Source organism: Cnephaeus nilssonii (genome assembly GCF_951640355.1).
Source record: "Cnephaeus nilssonii genome assembly, chromosome: 19".
Taxonomy (NCBI): Eukaryota; Metazoa; Chordata; class Mammalia; order Chiroptera; family Vespertilionidae; genus Cnephaeus; species Cnephaeus nilssonii.
The window spans coordinates 43,579,779-43,603,807 of NC_137090.1; the positions used below are offsets into that span (position 1 = coordinate 43,579,779).

Here is a 24,029-nt window from a genome sequence, read left to right on the forward strand (position 1 = left end):
CAGACGTGGCATTGGATTGCTCTTCTCCCATGAGTACCTGGAACTGGGTTTCCTGTCAGGCATGCACAGATCTCCCACACATACTCTGTGGTCTCACTGCATCTATTAACTAGATGCATCCTCGAACCACAGACAGCGAAGATCTAAACCAGCACCTGTTTGGTTTCCCAGCTGCCAAACAGAAATGCCAAAAGGCAATGCAAAAAGATGCTTAAATAACCAGCCCTTTCTTTTCTTCATGTGATACTAACTTCTCACTCAAGTTATTTGAGTCTACTAGTATGTCTCTGTGTACTCTCCTACGTTGCTAACCGCTCCACCACCTACATCCAAGAGATCATCAGTTGCCACCAATTTTACCCCTTGGCCATTTCTGAATCCATATCTTTTCTATCATGGCTACCACTGATCTTTTCATTTTTCATTTTAACTCATCTCCCAGCCTCCCAGGCAATCTTCCCTCGAATCCATTCTCCTTGCTACTTCCAAAATTATCTATCTAAACTCGAATTCCTTCATTAGTCGCTCACTAAGTGCAGAATAAAATCTTTTTGTACAGAAAAAAAGTCTGCCTTTGACCTGCTTCCTCCCCTCCTTCCTAGCTCCTGTTCCCCCATTTTGATCTCATAATTTCTCTCTTCTTGACAGGACACTGCCCTGTTTCCTGACATCCTTACTTACTCACACTCTTCCTTTGGAACCTCACACCCTTCTTCTTTGTCTGAATTAACTTCTACCCACATTACAAGACTCATCTTGGGTGTTATCTCTCTAGGGGATCGGCACTGACCCACTGTCACCCTGAGGAATGAGAAGCATCCCTCCATGTTTCTATCGCACTCAATGGCTGCACACACCACCATTGCATTAAAACAACATTGTAAGCTCATAAAAGGCAGACTCGGTTGTCTGTTGTTGATTAAATTTTTGTTATAAAATAACCCAGAGACACAAAATATAAAGATTAAATAACTACCACCCAGCTTAGGAAATAAAACAATACTGACATAATTGAAATGCTCTGCGGAGACTATTGTTTTCATCATTTATACTTTCAGCACCTCATGCATCTCCTGGCCCATAATTAGTATTCAGGAGGTGTTTGTCAAACTGAGGTGAACAACGTCACGAGAATGATGTTCTGTCTTACACATTAGATGTTACTATCGAACAGGTGCCTTGAGAAGGTTTCCAGCCACAGAGAGGGACTGGGTACTAAGATAGTTATTACTTTCTCTTGCTTTTTCTCCCTTGAGACCAGGGGAATGTTGTTGAAAAAGGTTAGGTGTAGATGGGGTCAGAGTCACGAAGCCAGTGTAAAGCTTACTAACTCACAGAGAATCTAACCCTTTCCTTTGCCCTTTTTATCACCAAGCGCCAACCAACTGAACCATCTTATACTATCAGGATCTCCTCCCCCAAAAGTAGTTGTAGCTTCTGAGAGCCCCAGACTAACACAGAGAAGATGATTAGTCTGACTCACCAAACATTAGGGCATGTTAATGACCCCATGGATCCTGCAAGCATTTGGAGGCAGAAATAGGGCTTCCCAACTTTAGGTCTCAGGAGGAAACTTCTCAAATATTTGAACAGCCTCTGCCTGTGTCAGCACAAAACCCCCTCTGGCAGATCAGTTTCCTGCTCCGGCATGGCTACCTACATCACTCGATGAGTGATAGGAACATTGTCAGGAGAAATTGGGGGAACAAATCTGAAAAAGCAAACCTTATTTCCAATTCAGAGGTGTTCATCCCCAGATACTCCATCTGGTGATCATCTTCTGGGTTCTTGGGATCTTGTCACAAACACCACCATTGTAGGAACATGGAAAAGGTCTGTAAATGGCCTGGAGGCTTTCAACATTTTGGCACTAAGGGTTTCCCATAACCCAGGGTAAGCAAACTTTCTCTGAAAGAATCAGAAAGTAAATATTTTCAGCTTTGCAGACCATCCTGTTTCTGCCACGACTACTCAACCCCGTTCACTGTAGTGTGAAAACAGTCAGATAGCACCTAAATGAGTGAATGTGGCAATGGCCAATAAAACTTTATTTAGGAACAATGAAATTTGAACTTTATAATTTTCATGTGTCATTAAATATTATTACTTTAATTTTTTCCATAATCAGAAATTAGCTTGCAGGCCATACAAAAAGGAGCAGGGGACCATGGTTAGCCAGCAGACCCTAATTTGCTTCCTCAGTATCCATGATCTCATTCATAAAACACAAAAAAGGCATAAACCTATTTTAAATAAGAGAAAGATGAAGAATGCAGATCTATTATTAGAGATGATAAGACCGAAAGGAATCCAATTTCTCGCTGGAGGGCTCTAGGATATTAATAGATAAGGAAATGCAGATTGTGAGAGAGGCAAAAGAGAAAAGACAGCCACTACAGGCAGTCAGCCCCTAAGCTGATGGGAATGGCTTGTGCCAATTCTATTGGAGTATTTCTCTTTTAAAGAACTTGGAGCTTGGCCAGTGTTGATCAGTGGTTGAGCATCAACCTTTGAACTAGGAGGTCATGGTTCGATTCCAAGTCAGGGCAAATGCCTGAGTTGTGGACTCCATCCCCAGTAAGGGGGTGTGCAGGGGGAAGCCAATCAATGATTATCTCTCAACATTAATGTTTCTCTCTCTCTCCCTCTCCCTTCCTCTCTGAAATCAATACAATTATAATTTTTAAATATATGCTTCAAAAAAGACTGACCGGAACTTACTGAATCCAACACATGCTAAATGTTATTTCATTTTCCTCACAATTTTCTCTGACCCCTTTTTATCAAAAGAGTCTGAAATGGGTTATTCTACTCATGAGATATTTACTTTGACAAGTTATAGCACAGATTGTTTTATATGCATGCTATGAAATGACTTACTGAATGGAAATTAAATCAAGTTCACTCAATTAAGAAAAAAAGGTAAATGATTCACTTTCATGATAATTTTTTTCTATTTGGACCTTTTAAATGATTAAGTCTAATTAGTATAAAACTCTTAGTAAATGCCTGGCTGGATTAGCATTGTCGAACTGTGTAGGCCAGACATTGTCAGAAAGTTAGCATGAGTTTCCTCCAGATACAGTAGTTCCGGGAAGTGCAGCAGCCTCAGTGATGAGGAGAGTCATAGTTCCTGATTGCTCTGATACAGGCCTTTGCCAAGCCACCCATCTTTGAGGCCCTCAACCCAGTCCTCAGGGAAGCAGCATGGGGAGGGTGGCCCCCGTGGCTCTGCTGTCTCTAACATTTCTATGACGCCAACATTTCCGTGTTGGTTGTGGAGGAAGGAAGAAACGTGAATGTGAAGAACTCTAAGGAGGAGCTTGTATATGATATGAGATCCACATAGTTTCAATACCCACCTAAAGCCTTGTACTGGAAAGCTTTTCTGATACCCATAGAATATCCTAGAGAGAATCACATGCACCCTTACATCACGTCCACTGTTTCAGATGGTAGCTATAGCAATGCTGCCTTGTTCTTACCTCCCTCGAGCTCATCTCTCTCAATGAGAAAACTTGTGTCAGTATCAGCCACACAACTATCTTATACCTCCCAGTCTATCTCCATTTCTTCACCGTTTCCTCCTTTCCTCCCATATTACCATTTCTCCTCTCCATGGCCAACTCTTCCATCTGAGCTAGGAGCCCACGCCCTGGTTTCTGATTCAGAATTTTGTTCTATTCTGTCTCTCCTTTCTATTTCTGACTCTCCCTCACAGTTTTCACATCCTCACACCCACATTTACTTTTTTCATTTATGTTTTGCTATATTTCTTGATAAAATATGTTGGATATACAGAAAATAATAAAACAAACACTCATGCAATTATGAACAGTGTTGCAAAGAAGAAACCTCTGGTGTGCATGTGCAAGAGTTTCTCTACACTCAGGGCCCAAAACTTAGATTACGAATTATCTGGTTTGTGCATTTCAACTTGACGAAAAGGGGCCAAGTTTGTCCCCCGAGTAGTGGTACAAATTTGCTCTTTGACCAAAACCTGTTTCTTCCTAACCTCCCTAACATTTGGTTTATCTGACATAAATTTTGCCCACGGGTCTGAAATGAAATATCATTCCTTGCCTTTCCTTTACGACTTGTGACCTTGGTGCATCCTCTCAAGGGTTCATTGGCTATTCCTCTTCTGTGATTTGCCTACTTACATATTTTTCCCTTTAGCTCTTGGTTCTTTGTCTTTTTCTTATGGATTTGTAAGTGTTCTTTATATATTCTGGATGCTATCCCTTTGTTCATTATACAGTTTGAAGTCTGTATCTGACTTTTGTCATGCTGATTTAGTTTATGTTGTAAAACTTACTCTTTTTATGCTCTGAGCTTCTTGTGCTGTGTCAGAAACCTTGTCCTATCCAACACCATAAATGTAATCTCATGTATTTTATTTTTAAATTATTACTGTTTTACTTTTCATATTCATGTCTTTAATTCACCTGAAATATATTTTCATATTGCATTCTAATTTTATCTTTTAATATTAATATTGAATTACCCTAACATCACATTGATTTAGTCCATCCCTTGTCTGCACACTGTGGGGTTTTTTTTTGGGGGGGGGGGTTTAATATATTTTTATTGATTTCAGAGAGGAAGGGAGAAGGAGAGATAGAAACATCAATGATGAGAATCATTGATTGGCTGCCTCCTGCATACCCCCTACTGGGGATCAAGCCCGCAACCTAGGCATGTGCCTTGACTGGAATCGAACCAGGGAACCTTCAGTCTGCAAGCCAGTGCTCTATCCACTGAGCCAAACCAGCTAGGGCTGCACACTGGTTTTTAATGTCAATTTCCTATTTATATCTGGGTCTCTTTCTAGGTGTTTCACTCATTGTTCTATCTGTTTACCCCAGCACCAACTTCACGTTGTTTTAACTAGCATAGCTTTATGAGGAGACTTGATTTCTGGTGGGGCAAGTCTCTCCTCTGGTTCTTGCTCACAAATATCTTGGCCATTTTTCACCCTTTGCTCTTCCATATAAATTTTAGAATATGCTTGTCAAGATCAAAAACAAAACCTACTTTATCTTTTTATTGGAATTGCATCTTTATGATACTGGTAATACTGAATCGCCCACCCATGAACACAGTATTTCTCTCTATTTATTTAGGGTTTTATTTATGCTCTTCAATAGTATTCTATAGTTTTTACATCAAGATCTTGCACATTTTTTTTATATTTATAACAGCTTGCCTTATTTATTTATTTATTTATTTATTTATTTATTTTTGGTATTCTAAATAACTTTTTTTTTTTTAATTTCTTTATTGATTAAGGTGTCACATATTTGTCCTCATCCCCCCATTCCCATCCCACACCCCTCCCCTTGGATGCCCCAACCCTCTGTTGAACTTAAGCATTGGTTAGGCTCATATGCATGCACACAAGACCTTTGGTTGATCTCTCCCCCCTCCCCCCACCCTCCCCTATCCTCCCTCTGAGGCCCGATAGTCCGATCGATGCCTCCTTGTTTCTGGTTCTGTTCTTGTTCATCAGTCTATGTTGTTCATCATTTCCCCTAGATGAGCGAAATCATGTGTCACTATAGATATACTTATAAGAATTGAATGTGCGACGAGCAAAAATAGTTATGCTGACAGGCAAATGAATCAGTCTGTAGTGAGTTTCTTTCTGGACCAACAGTTCTTTTGAGACCCAATATCAATGTCCACCGGTTCCCTATGAGTACATGTCGGCACTGACCCCTCAGCTCTGGATGGTGGACAAATGGTGGTAATGCAGGTCCGACTCCCTCTGGTTTGGTCTCGGATGGACCCAGGGGCACTGCTTCACCCGGATCCAGGGGCCCACGGCCTCGCCCGGACCCGGGGCCAGGCTCACCCGGCTCCAGGGGCCCGCGGCCTCGCCCGGACCCGGGGCCCAGGGCTCACCCGGCTCCAGGGGCCCGCGGCCTCGCCCGGACCCGGGGCCCCGGGCTCACCCGGCTCCAGGGGCCCGCGGCCTCGCCCGGACCCGGGGCCCCGGGCTCACCCGGCTCCGGGGCCCCGGGCTCACCCGGCTCCAGGGGCCCGCGGCCTCGCCCCGACCCGGGGCCCCGGGCTCACCCGGCTCCAGGGGCCCGCGGCCTCGCCCCGACCCGGGGCCCCGGGCTCACCCGGCTCCAGGGGCCCGCGGCCTCGCCCCGACCCGGGGCCCAGGGCTCACCCGGCTCCAGGGGCCCGCGGCCTCGCCCCGACCCGGGGCCCAGGGCTCACCCGGCTCCAGGGGCCCGCGGCCTCGCCCCGACCCGGGGCCCAGGGCTCACCCGGCTCCAGGGGCCCGCGGCCTCGCCCGGACCCGGGGCCCAGGGCTCACCCGGCTCCAGGGGCCCGCGGCCTCGCCCGGACCCGGGGCCCAGGGCTCACCCGGCTCCAGGGGCCCGCGGCCTCGCCCGGACCCGGGGCCCAGGGCTCACCCGGCTCCAGGGGCCCGCGGCCTCGCCCGGACCCGGGGCTGAAGTACAGAAATGCCATTTTATTTCCAATTTTTATTTTATATCCAGCAGGTTTGTTGTTGAATATGCTTATGAGTTCTGATTGCTTATGTGTATATTCTCTTAGATTTTCTATGTCGAAAATTAGATTTTGAACAATGATAACTTTATTATTTCTTAACTATTCTTATACATTTAATTTGTTTTTCTTAACATTTTTAATAACTCAGGACATCCATATAATGTTAGATAAAAACATAGAGCAGTCACGCTTGTCTTGTTCCTGACTTGAAAGACAATATTTTAGTTTTTCACCATTGGTTATGATGTTTGCTTTGGGTCTGAGATAAATAACTATTATGAGATTAAGAGAAATTTCATTTATTCCTAGTTTGCTCACAATTTTTAGAAAATTTGTGTATCTGTTTTGATGGTCATATTGCTTTATTTTTTAATCTATTCGTATAGTGAATTTTTTCATTTATTTTTCTAATATTTAACAATCCTTGCATTTCTAAGATATACCCTGCTTTAGTTTTATTTATTTAGTTAGGATTTTTAAAAATTTTATTCATCATATATTATTCATTAATATAGTATTAACTTTCATATTTTGCCAATCTGATAAAAAATAATAATATTAGGAATAATTTCAAAGTACATTTCTATTATTATGAGCGAGGTTGAGTGTCTATATATTTGCCAATCATTTATATGATTTGTACAAACAAAAAAGTAACTAAGCAGAGTTTCAATGTGTGTTTCTGTTACTACAAGTGAGCATTTGTTCATGTTCAAAAGCACTTGTACTTTCTGTACTGTGAACCCACTTTTCATACTTGTTATCCCATCTTTCTGTTGAATTATTGATCTTTTCCTTTAGTTGTGAAGAGTTTCTTTATATATACACATGGAGAGAGAGACTGTGTGTGCTTTTATATTATAAGGAGATTAGCTATTTAACTATAATTTGAATTAAACACATATATTCTTTCTTTTCCTTTCTTTTATCGAGAACATTTTAGTTCTACTCTCTTAGCAGATTTCAATTATACAATACAGTGTTATCAACTATAGTCACTAAGTTACACATTAACTCCTCAAACCTTACTCATCTTTTTTTCTCTACTGCATTTTTATTTAATTAATTAATTTTTAAATTAAATTTATTGGGATGACATCCTATCTAATAAAAGAGTAATATGCATATTAACCATCAATCCGCTGCCCACCAGCCAATCAGGAGCAAATATGCAAATAAACCCAACCAAGATGGCTATGGCCACAGAGAGCAGGAGGCAGGCTTGGGTTTCTCCGGCAATGAAGGAAGCCAAGCTTTCTGCCTGCCCTTGCTGGCCTAGGCCTCCACTCAAGGCTACAAAGTTTCAATGATAGAAGATACATAAATCCAAACAGAAATGGCAGCAGCCATGGAGCTGGAAAGAGCGGGAGGCTAGGGTTGCCCCCGGCAATGGAGGAAGCCAAGTTTCCGCAGCCCTGGCTGGCCCAGGCCTCTACTTAATGCTACAAAGTTTCAATTATAGAAGATACATAAATCTCAACAGAAACGGCTGCCGCCACGGAGCAAGCAGAAGGCTTGGCTCCGCTCCAGCTACAAAGTTTCAATTGTAGAAGATAAATTAACCCCAGATACCAGGGCCTCCACTTGGGTCACCAGGGGGTGTGGCCAGCCTGCAAACCACCACAGGCCCCTCGCCCAGGCTGTCCCACGCCCCAAGGGAACCCCCACCCTGATCCGGGACACCCTTCAGGGAAAACCAGCTGGCCCCTTCCCATGCACCAGGCCTCTATCCTATCTAATAAAAGAGTAATATGCAGATTGACCACCACTCCAACACACAAGATGGCTGCCCCCATGTGGTCAAAGATGGCTGTCCCCATGTGGACACAAGATGGCCAGCAGGGGAGGGCTGTTGGGAGGGACCAGGCCTGCAAGGGAGGGCAGTTGGGGGTGATCAAGCCTGCAGGGGAGGACAGTTAGGGGTGACCAAACCAGCAGAGGAGGGAAGTTGGGGGCGACCAGGCCTGTAGGGAAGGGCAGTTGGGAGAGACCCAGGCCTGCAGGGGAGAGCAGTTGGGGGGGACCAGGCCTGCAGGGGAGGGCAGTTAGGGGCAAACAGGCTGGTAGAGGAGCAGTTAAGCATCAATCAGGCTGGCATGGGAGTGGTTAGGGGGTGATCAGGCTGGCAGGCAGAAGTGGTTAGGGGCAATCAGGAAGGCAGGCAGGCGAGCAGTTGGGAGCCAGCAGTCCTGGATTGTGAGAGAGATGTCTGACTGCCCTATCGGGCCTAAATGGGCAGTTGGACATCCCTCGAGGGGTCCCAGATTGGAGAGGGTACAGGCTGGGCTGAGGGACAAACCTCCCCCATTCACAAATTTTGTGCATCGGGCCTCTAGTTGATTAATAAAATTATATAGGTTTCAAGTGTACAAGTTTATGATACATCATCTGTGTGTCCACCACCCAAAGTCAAATCTTCCATCGCCATATATTGGACCCCTTTACCCTTTACTACACCTCCAACCCCTTCCCTTTAGTAACCACTATAGTGTTATCTGTGTCTATAAGTTTTTGTTTCCTTGTTTTTCTTGTTTGCTCATTTGTTGCTTTCAGTTTTATGTCTCACATGGAATACTGCTCAGCCATCAGAAAAGATGAAATACTGACATTTGCGACAACATGAACAGATCTTGAGTATATAATGCTAAGCAAATAAGTCAGACAGACTCATGGTTTTACTTATTCATAAGTGATTTCACTTATTTATCTTTTAACTTATAAAATTATTTTACTTATTCATCTTATAACTTACAAAAGTTTGAACCCTTTTACCAACCTCTCCTCACCCCTCAACCCCTGGCAACCACTTTTGTATTCTCTTTTTCCATGAGTTTGACTTTTTTTTTTTTTTTTGAGATTCCACATATAAATGATATCAGGCAATATGTGTCTTTCTGGCTTATTTCACTTAACATAATATACTCTAGTTTCATCCATGTTGTCACAAATAATAAGATTTTCTTCTTTTTAAGGCTGAATAATATTTCTATGGACATATATACAGCATATTTTCTTGATTCATTCATCCATTACTGAACACTTAAGTTGTTTCAAATATTGGCAACTGTAAAAAGTACAATGATGTGAATAGTACAACAGTGAACATGGAAGTACAGATATCCTTTCAAGATAATGATTTTGTTTCCTTTGGATATATACCCATAAGTGGGTTTGCTGGATCATATGGTAGTTCTATTTTTAATTTGAGGAAGCATACTGTTTTCCATAGTGGCCATCCCAGTTTACAATCCCACTAACAGTGCACAAGGGTTTCCTTTTCTCCAATTTCTCATCTACACTTGTTATTTCTTGTTTTGTTTTGTTTTATAATAGCTACTAGAGGCCCGGTGCACGAAATTCGTGCACTGGGGGAGGGTGTCCCTCAGCCCAACCTGCACAGTCTCCAATCTGGGACCCCTCGGGGGATGTCTGACTGCCTCTTTAGGCCCGACAGCTCGCCTCCCAACTGCTCGCCTGCCTGCCTGATTGCCCCTAACCACTTCTGCCTGCCAGCCTGATCACCCCCTAACCCAGTGATGGGCAACCTTTTGAGCTTGGTGTGTCAAACTTCGCCAAAAAATTGAGCATAACTCGGGTAGTGTGTCACTTTGAGGAAAAAACTAACTCCAAGATTCTAGTCGCAAATGTTTCATCCTCAGGAGCAGCAAATGTTTCATCCTCGGCATGCTGCCGCGTGTCATCAGAAATGGCTACGCGTGTCAATGCTGACACGCGTGTCATAGGTTCGCCATCGCTGCCCTAACCACTCCCCTGCCAGCCAGATCATCTCCAACTGTTCTCCCTGACAGCCCGGTCACCCCCAAATGCCCTCCCCTGCATATTCTCTCTTTATTAGATAGGGTTTTTTCTTTAACATATTGGACAGCTCTAACTGGTTTGGCTCAGTGGATGGAGTGTCGGCCTGCAGACTCAGGGTCCTGGGTTCGATTCCGGTCAAGGGCATGTACCTTGGTTGGGGGCACATACTGCAGGAGGCAGCTGATCGATGTTTCTCTCTCATAGATGTTTCTAGCCTCTATCCTTTTCCCTTCCTCTCTGTAAAAAATCAATAAAATTTATTTTAAAAAAAACATATTGGACAGTGTACCTGCTGTGGTCTTGACAAAACAGTAAAAATGTAAACCCAAACTAAAAGAGTCATAAAATAAACTCCTTAAACAGGAATTTCATGAGACTTGGAAAGGTGATATCCTGTGGTTGTTTCTTCCTTTTTTTCTTCTCTTTCTTTTTCTTGATGTTTCATCTTTTGTCCTTTCTTACTTTTCTCCTTCTATTCCTTTTCTATCCTCTCTTTCTCTAAACTTTTCCTTTGGTAGAATCATCAGTACTTGACTCGCTCCCTGGGGGCGCGGGTGCCTCCCAGCCAGACACCTAGGGCTGCCTCTGGGAGGGGATGGCAGCGTGGGGTTGAGGACGCCTCCCATCCAGACACCCCGGGCTGCCTCTGGGAGGGGATGGCAGTGTGGGGTCCTGGGCGCCTCCTATCCAGACACCCTGTGCTGTCTCTGGGAGGGGATGGCAGTGTGGGGTCGTGGGCACCTCCCAGCAGGACACCCTGAGCTGCCTCTGGGAGGCGATGGCGGCGTGTTGTCACGGGCGCCTCCCAGCTGGACACTAGGTGCTGCCTCTGGGAGGGGATGGCGGTGTGGGGTCGCGGGCGCCTCCCATCCAGACTCCCGGGGCTGCCTCTGGGAGGGGTTGGCGGCGTGGGGTCATGGGCGCCTCCCAGCCGGACACCCCGGGCTGCCTCTGGGAGGGGTTGGCGGCGTGGGGTCATGGGCGCCTCCCAGCCGGACACCTCGGGCTGCCTCTGGGAGGGGATGGCGGCATGGGGTCCCCGGCACCTCCCAGCCGGACACCCCGGCTGCCCGGCTCTCAGCGGCAGCCCTCCCTGGGACTGGGGGACTCCGGAGGGGCTGAGCGTACTGGTCGCCGCCATCTTGTGACTATGGGGGCCGCCATTTTGTCGCGGAGGTACGGTTAATTTGCATACTACTCTATTATTAGATAGGATTCTAACAGGGGTCAGGTGATATCTCACTGTGGTTTTGATTTGCATTTTTCTGATAATTAGTGATGTTGAGCATCATTTCATGTACCTGTTAGGCACTTGTATGTCTTCTTTAGAAAGCATATATTTTCCTAATTGTTTTGGAGGGGTTTTTTTGATGCTGTTATACTTTGCCTATGGTGTTTTCATTATGTAATTTTATATAAATTTTTATCAATTTGTATGTATCAAATTTATCTTATAAAAATATCAGTGTTGAATTATAGTAGAAAGTCCTTCCCCACTGAGAGATTATAAAATATTTCCCTCATTTTTTCTATCATTTTTATGATTTTATTTTTTTTATAGTTGAGTCATAATTCCATTTAGAATTTATCCTGGTTTTCAGTGGGATATAAAGATCCAACCATAAATTTTTTTTTACATCCCAGTTTTTCCAATACTATGTATCGAATGTTCATCTTCTCCCCACTGAGTTAAGATGTCAGGGCTATACTAAATTTCCTGTTCTCACGCCTTTTTCACTAATAAAAAGTGATAGATCATTTTTTTAAATTTAATTTTTAATTACAGTTTACATTCAATATTACTTTGTATTTGTTTCAGGTGTACAGCACAGTGTGATAGCTCAATCTTCTTAAATATATGGACTTAACTATATAAGTGGCCCTTTTAACCAGGTCATAGCGTTACTTTACATCTGTTTTATTTCTCCTGCTAAATATTAAGCTTCTTATCAGCACAATTTCTAGAACAGTAGTTAGTAAGTACATGCTTTAAGCAAAAAAAAAAAAAGACAACTGAAAACTCTTGGGCTACCAGCTGCTGACCCAGGATAAGAGGCTACCAAACACCCTGTTCCATCCTGTAAGGTGTTATTTTCCTGCCTGGGTTTGGAGGAGATATGTATCTGTCTAGTTTCTTCAGCCAAAGTGGTGGAACATGAAAAATAAAATAAAGATTATTAAAAAAAAAAGAAAGAAAAACCTACTCAAAAAAGTATTGTTCTTTAGTTATTATGTTTACTTCAGCTAAGCTGAAGTTGCATGGAAAAATATTGTAATATCCTAGGCATGGGTTAAATTTGTGAAGGCCCCTAATCTCCTTTGATTAGGGATTAGTAACCAAATAAATAGTGTGCAAGAAAAAAATAAACAAAGTGGTGGAACATGGCCTAAAATCCAAAGGACCTGTGTTCCAAGATTGAAAATATCATGTCCAATTGTATCATGCAGACAGATGCCAAAAATGTTCATCTGCGCTCCATTTCTTCCTAGGAGAGATCCCAGATCTCTACTCTGATGATGAAGTTGAAAACATCATAAGCAATGTGAGGAATGAAGTCAAGAGCCAAGGTCTCGTTGACAACAGAGAGAACTGCTGGAAATTCTTTATAGATCGGGTCCGACGACAGCTGAAGGTATAGAAGGGTTTACTGCCCAGGGTCGACAGGACCAGAGCTGCTTCATGAAAGCCCCCACTACTATATTGGACACAGCTGTCCCAGCTGGTTGTCTTGAGAGTGGGAGCTGAGGGTGCAGTGCCCTTCTCAGCCTTTTCAAGGATCCCTTATCTGCTTCGTGGGCAGTGGCCTCCCTCTTGCCTCATACAGTCTAAGTTTCCCACTTTCTTGGCTAGAAAGGCTGGCTGTCAATTACAGATTTTTGTCTCTGTTGGATGTGTTTCTCAGTTTCCTGGGACATTAAGAATCCCAGGATGTATCTGTCTCTCTATGAGTACTTCTCTGATACCTTTTTGGTTCTCCCATCTTTCTGACTTCTCAGGTGACTCTCTGTTTCTCCCCTGTGGGGAACAAGCTGAGGGTCCGCAGCAGGAAGTTCCCAGCCATTGTGAACTGCACGGCTATCGACTGGTTCCACGAGTGGCCTCAGCAGGCATTGGAGTCTGTCAGCCTCCGCTTCTTGCAGAACACGGAGAGCATTGAGGTGAGGGAGCCAAGGAGACGCTCCTCAAGATTCTTCCCACCTCAGGGTACAAGGAATTTCATGTCCAGAATTCCAGCATCCAAGTTCAGGCTCAGATAGAGTTGTTGGAACAACTTTCCATGTGGGGAAGCAATAGGGGGTGGGTTAGGAGACTATCTCTTTATTTCCTGCTCTTTGATTTTAGCCCACAGTCAAGCAGTCGATTAGCAAGTTCATGGCTTTTGTCCACACAAGTGTCAACCAGACATCCCAGTCTTATCTGAGCAATGAGCAGCGCTACAACTACACAACCCCCAAGTCATTTCTGGAGTTCATCAGACTCTACCAGAGCTTGCTGCGCAGGAATGGCAAAGAGCTCAAGTCCAAGACGGAGCGGCTTGAGAACGGACTGCTGAAGCTCCACAGCACCTCTGCCCAGGTAGTGACAACCTTTCAATCGCTCCTGCCGCTGGGGGGCTGAGAGGAGGTGGGATCAGCCTCCTTTCAGAGAACTGGAGGGATCACACTTGAGGTCCAAAAGTGATTCATGGTTTTCCGGAGGCCCCAGCATTATCAGAAACAGTACAAGAGTGAAGGCCGACCTCTCCCGCAGAAGGGCACATCCTCACCTTCAGGTCTGATCTGCTCCCTCTCCCTGCTGCTGGAATTCCCGAGAGCACCTCTTCTCTCTTCCTCTTTATCATCTCCTCCTTTTGTATGGCTTTCCTCTCCAGTCGATTTCCCTTCCATCTTCAGAACCAAAAGGGAATGATTGAAAGAAATGGTTACAGGGTTCTACCAATTTTCTTTTGTTTCTTTTGTCTTACAGTATTACCTATCAAAGAGCCATTGAAACCTAGTTTCTTAAACAAACCCTGTCTCATTTCATGCATTTCCTCAGATATTTCTAAGTGGTTGGCCATCAAAAGAAGGCCCCTGTTGCCATGTCCTTGTTCTAATTTTCTACTTTTCCAGATGGAACAAGTTTATGTCAGTCAATATACTACCCTTCCCTGGAGAGCTGGGAACACCTCTAGCCCCTGCTCTGCCCCTGCCCGTCAAACATTGCTGATCTCTGATGGCTCCTTTCGGGGCCCTGTTTAGCCACAGCAGAACCGGTCTCTCATTACGGTGATGAAATTCCATTCACTTGCACAATTAAACTAAAATTGTGATCACTTTGCCTATTGGACATCACATGTTCCTCTAGATATCTAAGCCTTTCATTTACTGTCATTTTCTGAGCTTTGCTTCTGGAATAGCTGTATTGAATGTCCTTCTTCTGATTTGTACTTTCTCTCCACTTCGGTTTCGTTATTCATTGATGTAATATAGCTAAAGGATTTCAGTTCATTTAGTGCAGGGGTGGGGAACGTCCAGTCTGCGGGCCGTGTAAGGCTCACAAAATCATTTGGTCTGCCCTGCCAAGGCATTAGGGGTGAGTTCATTAAGTGTTTGACCAAATATAGCAGGCTGATTTTTAAGTTGATAATTTTGCATGGCCCTCAAACGTTATAAATATCCAAATGGTCCTTAGCAGGAAAAAAGGGCTCCCCGCCCCTGATTTAATGGGATGCAGTGAACCCTTGCAATGTATAATCGTGTTCTCTCTTGTGCTTGGAAACTTTCTTCTGTTGTGTGGTTTTGTTCGTCTGCTCTGGCCTCTCCTGCAGGAGCAATGACTAGCTGGATGGTTCCCTGCACCCACATCTCTTTTGTCCTCACTCATTGTTTTCATCCCTTTGGCCTTTTTCGCTACCTCCTAGGGAAGCTTTGCAGGTTTATTCTCCACAATCCTAATTTAATAGTGTGTGATATTGCTTCTGCTTCCCATGTTTCCAGTGAAGACTTTAATTATGCTGTTACATTTTTAATACCCTAACAGCTCTTCCTCATCTTATGCTTTTTTCTTTTCTATTGCTTTTTTATTTTAGCCTGTTTTTCTGCAACTATATTACAGAAACCATTCTACTGATTATGCCAAACAGCTCCCTCAGTGTTGTTTCCAGATCCAGGATTGGGTCATCTTCAGAGCTGCGTTCTTCTCCTTAGTCTTCTGGATGCCATTTCTTTCCTTGTTCTGTATTTATATAGACATTTTTCCCACTTACCTTCACACATGGTGAGACATCTATTGAAAATCAATGGCATGTCAACAAATGGCATGTGACAATGATCTATGATGCTACTTTCTACCATTGGTGTCATGACCAAAGCCCTTTTTTAAAGTTAAGTTTAGGGCAGATTGAAATACACAGATCCCAGCCCAGGTCCAAGCAGTTTACCTGGTGTTCACCTTTGTTGTAAAAAGGTCACATCTTCTCTCCAAATCACTTTCTGCTTCTGCCAATCTCCTAATGTGTAGAAAACAGCATAAGAAAGAATCCCAGAAGGCAGTACTGCCAGATTTTTTTAAACATCTCCCACCTTTTCTTCTTTCTGCCCCCCTCCCCACCTATGGTACCCTCAGAACATTCTGCATCCCCACCAGCACCATTTTACCTCCTCCCACTTATGCTCTGGGAGTTGCTGATCAGTCTGTGTAGACAATGTTTGCTGGGGAGAGGGCAATAGGTAAGGTGCTCTTACACTCATAGAACAGCACCCAGTATTCTATTTTCTACAGACAATGAGGAAAGCATAAATGTCTGTGTTCCCGGTTCAGGTGGTCTCTGTTTAAAAAGGAGAAGCCTGCCCTAGCCGGTTTGGCTCAATGGATAGAGAGTCAGCCTGCCAGCTGAAGGGTCCCTAGTTCAATTCCAGTCAAGAGCACATGCCCAGGTTGTGGGCTCAATCCCCAGTAAGGGGGGTGGGGGGGGAGGGACGTGCAGGAGGCATCCAATCAATGATTCTCTCTCATCACTGGTGTTTCTATCTCTCTCTCCCTCTCCCTTCCTCTCTGAAATCAATATATAATTTTTTAAAAAAGAGAAGCCTGGTTGTACCTTTAGGTGAATCCAGCTCAATCTGCATATAGTTAGTGAGGAATCCTTCCAATTTCAGTTTCTTCTCCTTCTATTGTCTCTCCTTCAGTGAATAACCTTCTACCTATCCAGTTCCCTAGGCCAGAAACTGGGGCATTATTTTTGACTCCTGCCTTTTCCTCACTTCCTCATTTAAGCATTAACAAATTCTATCAGTTTTCTAAATAACCCCTAAATGCACCCCTCTTACTGTATCCCTATTTTCAATGTCTTGATTTAGACACTTTTATCTGGATTATTTCAATAAATCAAACTCTCAGTTCTCACCCCCGACCTACCCATGCTTTGCCCACAACCTCTTGCATCAACCATCAAGCCAAAATCCTTATGGTCATCTGTGGCTCTTCTCATTCCACTCTTTCTCTCACAATCTACAACTAGAAAATCACTGTTGGCTCTAACTTCAAACATGCCCAAAATCTCACCAGTTCTCGCCTTCTACTCTGCTACTACCCAAATCTGAGCCACTGTCATCTTAACTGGAAGCCACAATACCCTGTAATCATTTGTCGGTTCTACTTTTGCTCCTCAGTAATCTATCATCAACAGAGCAGCCAGAGCGATCAATTTAAAACATCAATTAAATATGTCGCTTTCCTGCTCAAATCCCTGAGATAGGGGTGGCCCTTAGTTCCCTCATTACAGTGGCTTCTGCGGCTCCTCCCAAGCCCTGCCCTGTTACCTCTCAGCCCTCCTCTGCTGCTACCCCATCCCTGTGACATTCCCCTCTAGCCACACTACTTCTTTGCTCTCTCGTCAGACACTCTAGGCCTTTGCATTGGCTAGTCCCTCTACCTCAGATGTCCTTCCCTCTAAACTTCCTATGGCTCACTTCCTCATTGCCTTCAAATGTTACCTTCTCAATGAATCTTACCCTGATGACCCCGTTTTAAAATATAAGCCCATACACTCCTGATGCCCTCATTCGGCTCTACTTGGCCTTTACCCCATAGCACTTACCCTGTTCTAACATACTAACTATATCATGTACTTGTTTGTTTACTGGTGTTGTTGTTGTCTATCTCCATCTGTTGGATACAAGCTCTATAAGGACAGGGATCTTCTCTGTTTTGCTCACTGGCGTGTGTCGGGTGCCTAAAACTGTGCCTGGACAGAGTGAGCATTCATTGACTATCTGTTGAATAAATGTATTAGTTAATGAATAGCGTTCTACTTTATCTCCCTGACTGTATTCTGGAAGCACCCAATGGAAATAGCCTGCAAATCATGTGTGCAAATTTAAATTTTCTAGTAGCTGCATCAAAAAAAGTGTAAAAATGAAACAAGTGAGTTTTATTTTAATGGAGTATTTTAATTATATATACTTTTATAATATTTTTTATTTAACCCAATATATCTAAAATATCATTTTAACATGTAATCAGTGTAAAAAAGTTCTTAATTATATACTTTCCCCTTTTTTCGACATGGTTTCAAAAACTAGGGAATACGATGGTGCAGCACATCTCAGTTGGGACAAGACACATTGTAAGTGCTCATTGACCACATGTGGCTCGTGATTACCAAACTACACAGCATACCTCTAGACCTGCTCTTAGAGTGATCTTTGCTCAAGCCAGAAGTCTGAGTATTCTGTCGGTCTTAATGACTTAGACATTACAGTTTAGATTCTCTGATCTTTTAATAGCTTTTGAAATTGTCTTTGCATACTGCTCCACTATTTTCTTCCTGTATTCTACCACATTGTACTCTGAACTCCAACAGTACTCTTTGTAGTTCCCCAATATTCCACAAGTAGTGCACACCTTGTCAGTTTGTCACTGTTAAGTGCTAAACAATTTGCTACCCCACTGCCCAGAAGCCCTTTCTAAGCCCATTCCCCTCCCCATGGTTCCATCATGAATTATGTTTCTTCTCTTGCATATATTATGCCATACTGTTATCAGTCCTTCAGGGGCAGGATTCATCAGCACATACGAGGTACTCTATAAATGGATAGATAAATGGATAGATGGGATATGATAGACTTATAGGTAAATAACCAATGAACAAGTTCTAAATCACATACAAGCTCAGAGTGGGATGAAGGATGGATCTTGGCAATACTGTGTACCTGCTGCATATTTCATACTTATTGGCCTTTATAATGCTGATTCTTCTTATAAAAATGGTATCTAGGGTTCCTAACTCTGATATAAACCCTTCATCTGGAATTGTTCTTTGGGTAGAAGGACTGAAGCACATCATCATAATCTGATGGAAGAATAATGACTTGAGCTATATTCTATCAGTAACCTACGGCCCAATTATGACTGTTTTTGGTGTTCATAATCTGGTGGGAGTAGACAGAATGAATCCCCCAGCTCTAGCTAGACAGACTCCAAATTTATTTAGCAATAATAGTTGTATTAGAAGTAGTAATGATAATGGTAATAATGGCAATAATTAACAGTTGTGTAGTAATCTAAAGTTTGGAAACTTTAGATATAATTTTATGCTTAGCCTCAGCTCATCAGAAATGTAACTATTTTTCTATAACTGGATTTAACTTAGCTCTGGGTCCATCTTTGTCATTTAAGCATAGAAAGCTCTCAGTGTTGCATTTCAGGCTGCCTCAGTGACTTCAGGTTTAGACTCTGGCTCTGGAGGGCAGCAGCTGAGAGTTTTCCCCTGCAGGCGTTTCCTCTGTGTCTGCGGTGGTGTCAGGCTTCAGGAGCAGCTGATGAAACACTGAGTGTGGCCCTCCGGTTCCCATCGGCTCTGATGATGGATGGAGGGTCCTCTGGGTCTGTAGGTGGCATCTTCTGTCTTCGCTTCAGCTTCAGCTGACGTCTTCACAGTTGGTATAACTTGTTTTCTCTCCCTTGACACAGTCAGAGCCCCCAATCCTGCTCTGGGTCTCACCTCATCTTTCACTGATATCCTCAGCACCCACATCATCCTCGCTTCTGTATCTAACTCAGGAGTATTCATGAGGAAGTGGGGCTGTTGGATTGAAATAAATGCTCACAAAAGGCCCACAGGCTACTGCATATAGGATTTAATCAGCAAGTCTGTCAATCTGGGAACTTTTGTAATTCAGTTTATCTTAGGATTTTAAATCATCTCAGGCCACCAAATTTACCTGTTAATAATTTATAGTTAATAATTTACAATAGTGTATTCAGGACTCTTTTTGTTGCAATTGAAAAATACTAAGTCAAATTCACTTAGCAAAAAGAAAAAAAAATGCAAAGAAGGAAAGGACAGGAGAGGAGGGGAGGGAGAGGAGATGAAAGAAGAGAAAAAGAGAGAACATTTTTAGATTGCATGATATATTTATTAGGACCCTTTTGATGGCAACTAACTAAAATCCAACTAAACTTGGTTTAGATGAGATAACAAAATAAGATAAAAAGAAATGCATTGACTAGTATAACTGAAAAGTATGGGTCAGAGCTTAATTTGGGCAGGGCTGGAGCTGGATACTCACCGATGTCCCTGTGCAGGCAGGCAGCTCCTGTGGCTTGGATTCTATCTGCATTGCAGCCCCAGCATAGAAGCAGTTCCTCTTTCCTGCTATTTTCAGCCAAGTTCCTGGGTTAATGGCCAGTGGCTCTAATTGGCCTCTTTGAGTCATTAGTTTACCCACAGTTGAACCAATCTCTCTGACTTGGATGCTTTCATTGGCCAAGCCAGTATCCAATGACCATTGCTGAAGTCAATCCCACCCAAACTATAAGGACAGAGGAAGGTGGAGTTCTCTGAAGGAAAATCAAACTATATTATCAGAACAGGGGCATAACAAATATCTAGTACTACAGGCTGGTGCACAACATTTACGCACTGGGGGCGGGGGGGATCCCTTAGCCCAGCCTGCACCCTCTCACAGTCTGGAACTCCTCGGGGATTGTCTGATGAGGGGTCCTTAGTGCTGCTGCAGAGACGGAAGAGGCTCCCGCCACCACCACTGCATTTGCCAGCTGTGAGCCCAGCTTCTGGCTGAGCAGCGCTCCCCCTGTGGGAGTGTACTGACCACCAGGGGGCAGCTCCTGTATTGAGCGTCTACCCCCCTGGTGGTCAGTGCACGTCATAGCAACCAGTCATTCTGCTGTTCAGTTGATTTGCGTATTAGCGTTTTATTATATAGGATAGTTGGAAACATCGACGTCTAAGAGGAAAGCGGCTTGAAGTCCAAATTCCTATCAGAAAGTGTTGGGTAACTATATGAACTCAGAGCTAAGAAAGAAGATACCAATAAAAGCCTTATATGATAAACCTATAGCCAACATCATACTCAATGGGCAAAAATTAAAACCATTTCCCCTAAGAACAAGAACAAGACAGGGATGCTCACTTTCACCATTCCTGTTCGACATAGTACTGGAAGTGCTAGCGATCAGACAAGAAGAAGAAATAAAAAGCATCCAAATTGGAAAAAAAGTTGTAAAACTGTCTCATTATTCACAGATGACATGATGCTGTACATAGAAAACCCCAAAGATTCCATCAAAAAAAACTACTAGACTTAATAAATGAATTCGGTAACGTAGCAGGACACAAAAATAACACCCAGAAATCTATGGATTTTTTATATAACAAAAATGAACTTACAGAAAGAGAAACTAAAAAAAAAAATCCAATTTACCATTGCAATAAAAAAAATTAAGATACCTAGGAATAAACTTCACTAAGGAGGTAGAAGACCTGTACTTGGAAAACTACAGGACATTGAAAAAGGAGCTAGAGGAAGACATAAGCAAATGGAAGAATATACTGTGTTCATGGATTGGTAGAATCAACATCATTAAAATGCCCAGACTACCCAAAGCAATCTATAGATTCAATGCAATCCCCATTAAAATACCAACGGCATATTTCACAGACCTAGAACAAACTCTCCAAAAATGCATATGGGATAAAAAAAAATGACCTCAAATAGTTGCAGCAATCTTGAGAAAGAAGAACAAAGTTGGAGGGATCACAATACCAGATATCAAGCTATATTACAAAGCCACTGTTCTCAAAACTGCCTGGTACTGGCACAAGAACAGACATATAGACCAATGAAACAGAACAGAGAACCCAGAAATCGACCAAGCCATTATGCTCAATTAATACTTGACAGAAGAGGCAAGAGCATACTATGGAGTCAAGACAGTCTTTTCAATAAATGGTGTTGGGAAAATTGGGCAGATACATGCAAAAAAATGAAACTAGATCACCAACTTACACCATACACCAAGCATGTCAAACTCATGGCCTGCATGGGCCACATGTGGCCCATAATGAATATTTTTGCTGCCCAGCCAACATATAAATTTTATAACTTAATTTTTACAATATCCTGTTATACATAATTATTAATAATGGACTACAACGTTTGCTAATTACTATAATCGTGTTGCATTCATTTTCCTTACACGCAGGCACACCATTTCTCTCCACTAATACTAGCAGCGAATATTTTAGCAACCGATTGCCATGTCATTAGTCTTGGTCTGGCTTGTTTGGTGTGCGCCATAGGAAATATTTCACTTTCAGAGAACAAAAAAAATAGGTTTATTTGTGTTACATTTGTTAATTTGTGCAGTTATTCAGTGTCTGGTAAGTTAATGTTTAAGAAAAAAATATTAATTTTTATTAAAATGTTCTATTATTTTATGTTAATGATTACTCATTTATTTCAGCCCTTTGTATTCAGCATGTCTCTATCAAAGTAAATCTATGTTTCTATGAAAATTGAAGCTTTTGTTTTATTGCTGCCCACATAAACTTGTTTATTTGGCCTGCATTAGCCTTTGAGTTTGACATGCTTGCATACACAAAAATAACTCAAAATGGATAAAGAACTTAAACATAAGATGGGAAACTATAAAAAATCTTAGAAGAATCTATAGGCAACAAAATATCAGACATATGTTGTAGCAATATCTTTACCGATACAGCTCCTGGGACAATGGAAACTAAGGAGAAAATAAACAAATAGGACTACATCAAAATAAAAAACTTCTGCACAGCAAAAAAAAAAAAAATCAACAAAACAACAAGAAAGCCCACTGCATGGGAGAACATATTTACCAATTTTATCTCCAATAAGGGTTTAATCTCCAAAATTTATAGGGAACTCATACAACTTAACAAAAGGAAGGTTAACAATCCAATAAAAAAATGGGCAAAGGACCTAATTAGACACTTTTCAAAAGAGAACATACAGAAGGCCAAGAGACATGCTCAAAGTCACTAATTATCCGAGAGATGCAAATCAAAACAACAATGAGGTACCATCTCACACCTGTCAGAATGGCTATCATCAACAAATCAACAAACGACAAGTGCTGGCGAGGATGTGGAGGAAAAGGAACCCTCGTGCACTGCTAGTGGGAATGCAGACTGATGCAGCCACTGTGGAAAACAATATGGAGTTTTCTCAAAAAATTAAAAATGGAACTCCCATTTGACCCAGTAATCCCACTTCTAGGAATATATCCCAAGAAATCAGAAACACCAGTCAGAAAGGATATGTGCATCCTTATGTTCATAGCACAATTTACAATAGCTAAGATTTGAAAACAGCCTAAGTGCCCATCAGCAGATATGTGGATTAAAAAACTGTGGTACATCTACACAGTGGAATACTACGTTGCTATAAAAAAAAAGAAGGAACTCTTACCATTTACAACAGCCTGGATGGACCTGGAGAGCATTATGCTAAGTGAAATAAGCCAGTCAGAGAAAGATAAATATCACATGATCTCATTCATTTGTGGAATATAATGAACAACATAAACTAATGAACAAAAGTAGAGCCAGAATCATAGAAGCATCAAACAGACCGTCCAACCTAAGAGGGAAGGCAGGGGAGGGGGTAAAGGTAAGAGATCAACCAAAGGACTTGTATGCATGCATATGAGCATAACCAATGGACATAGTCAGTAGGGGGGTGAGGGCATGTGCTGGGGGGTGGGAACAGCTGGGGAGAGGTCAGTGGGGGGAAAAGGAGACTTATGTAATACTTTAAACAATAAAGAATTTAAATAAAAATAAAAGAAAGAAAGAATGAAGATACCGCTAGGCCTCCAATCCATTTTTTATTATCAAATTTATTTATTTATTTATTTATTTATTTATTTATTTATTTATTTATTTATTTTTAGGCCTCCAACCCTTGGCGGAGTATTTTTCGCCGTTGGTTATCCTGGGATCCCCTTCCTTTTTCTAGAGCCCTGGGGAGAAGGTCCTGGGCAGCTTGACATCTCTTTGTAGCAAAAGGAACCTGATCCTTGAAGAAGGGAGCGTCTCCCACCACAATTTTGTCATCATCCCACTCAGACCACATCCCCCCACTTGCCACAAAACGTTGATATTCATGGAGCTGGCAAGACTGAGGAAAGAGGCCCTCCGTGCTCCTTCCCAGGTGTGGGGGTGTCTTAAGTAAGAAGAGATCCAGAGGATGGCTTGAATGCTCTGAGTAAGAGAAAAGAGAGGGGGGAAATTGCCAGCGAATTATTCTATGTCCTGTTCTGTTGCAGAAGGGCCATGAAATGAACCTGAGTTATGCCTTCTCTATAGCTTTGCCGGGAAGGGTCTAATTCTGACTGGCAGGTCCCTCCTGTC

At 42.7% G+C, this 24,029-nt stretch overlaps 1 protein-coding gene across 1 annotated transcript in view; it reads left to right on the top strand.

Moving 5' to 3' along the window:
- Nucleotides 1-24,029, top strand: part of DNAH9 (dynein axonemal heavy chain 9) — a gene marked incomplete at its 5' end in the record, with an annotated part of 343,516 nt that overhangs the window by 221,959 nt on the left and 97,528 nt on the right. The window contains 3 exons of the mRNA XM_079798920.1: nucleotides 12,841-12,983; nucleotides 13,348-13,509; nucleotides 13,694-13,927. Of these exons, the coding sequence (XP_079655046.1) occupies nucleotides 12,841-12,983; nucleotides 13,348-13,509; nucleotides 13,694-13,927 (539 nt within the window). The remainder of the gene's footprint in view (nucleotides 1-12,840; nucleotides 12,984-13,347; nucleotides 13,510-13,693; nucleotides 13,928-24,029) is intronic.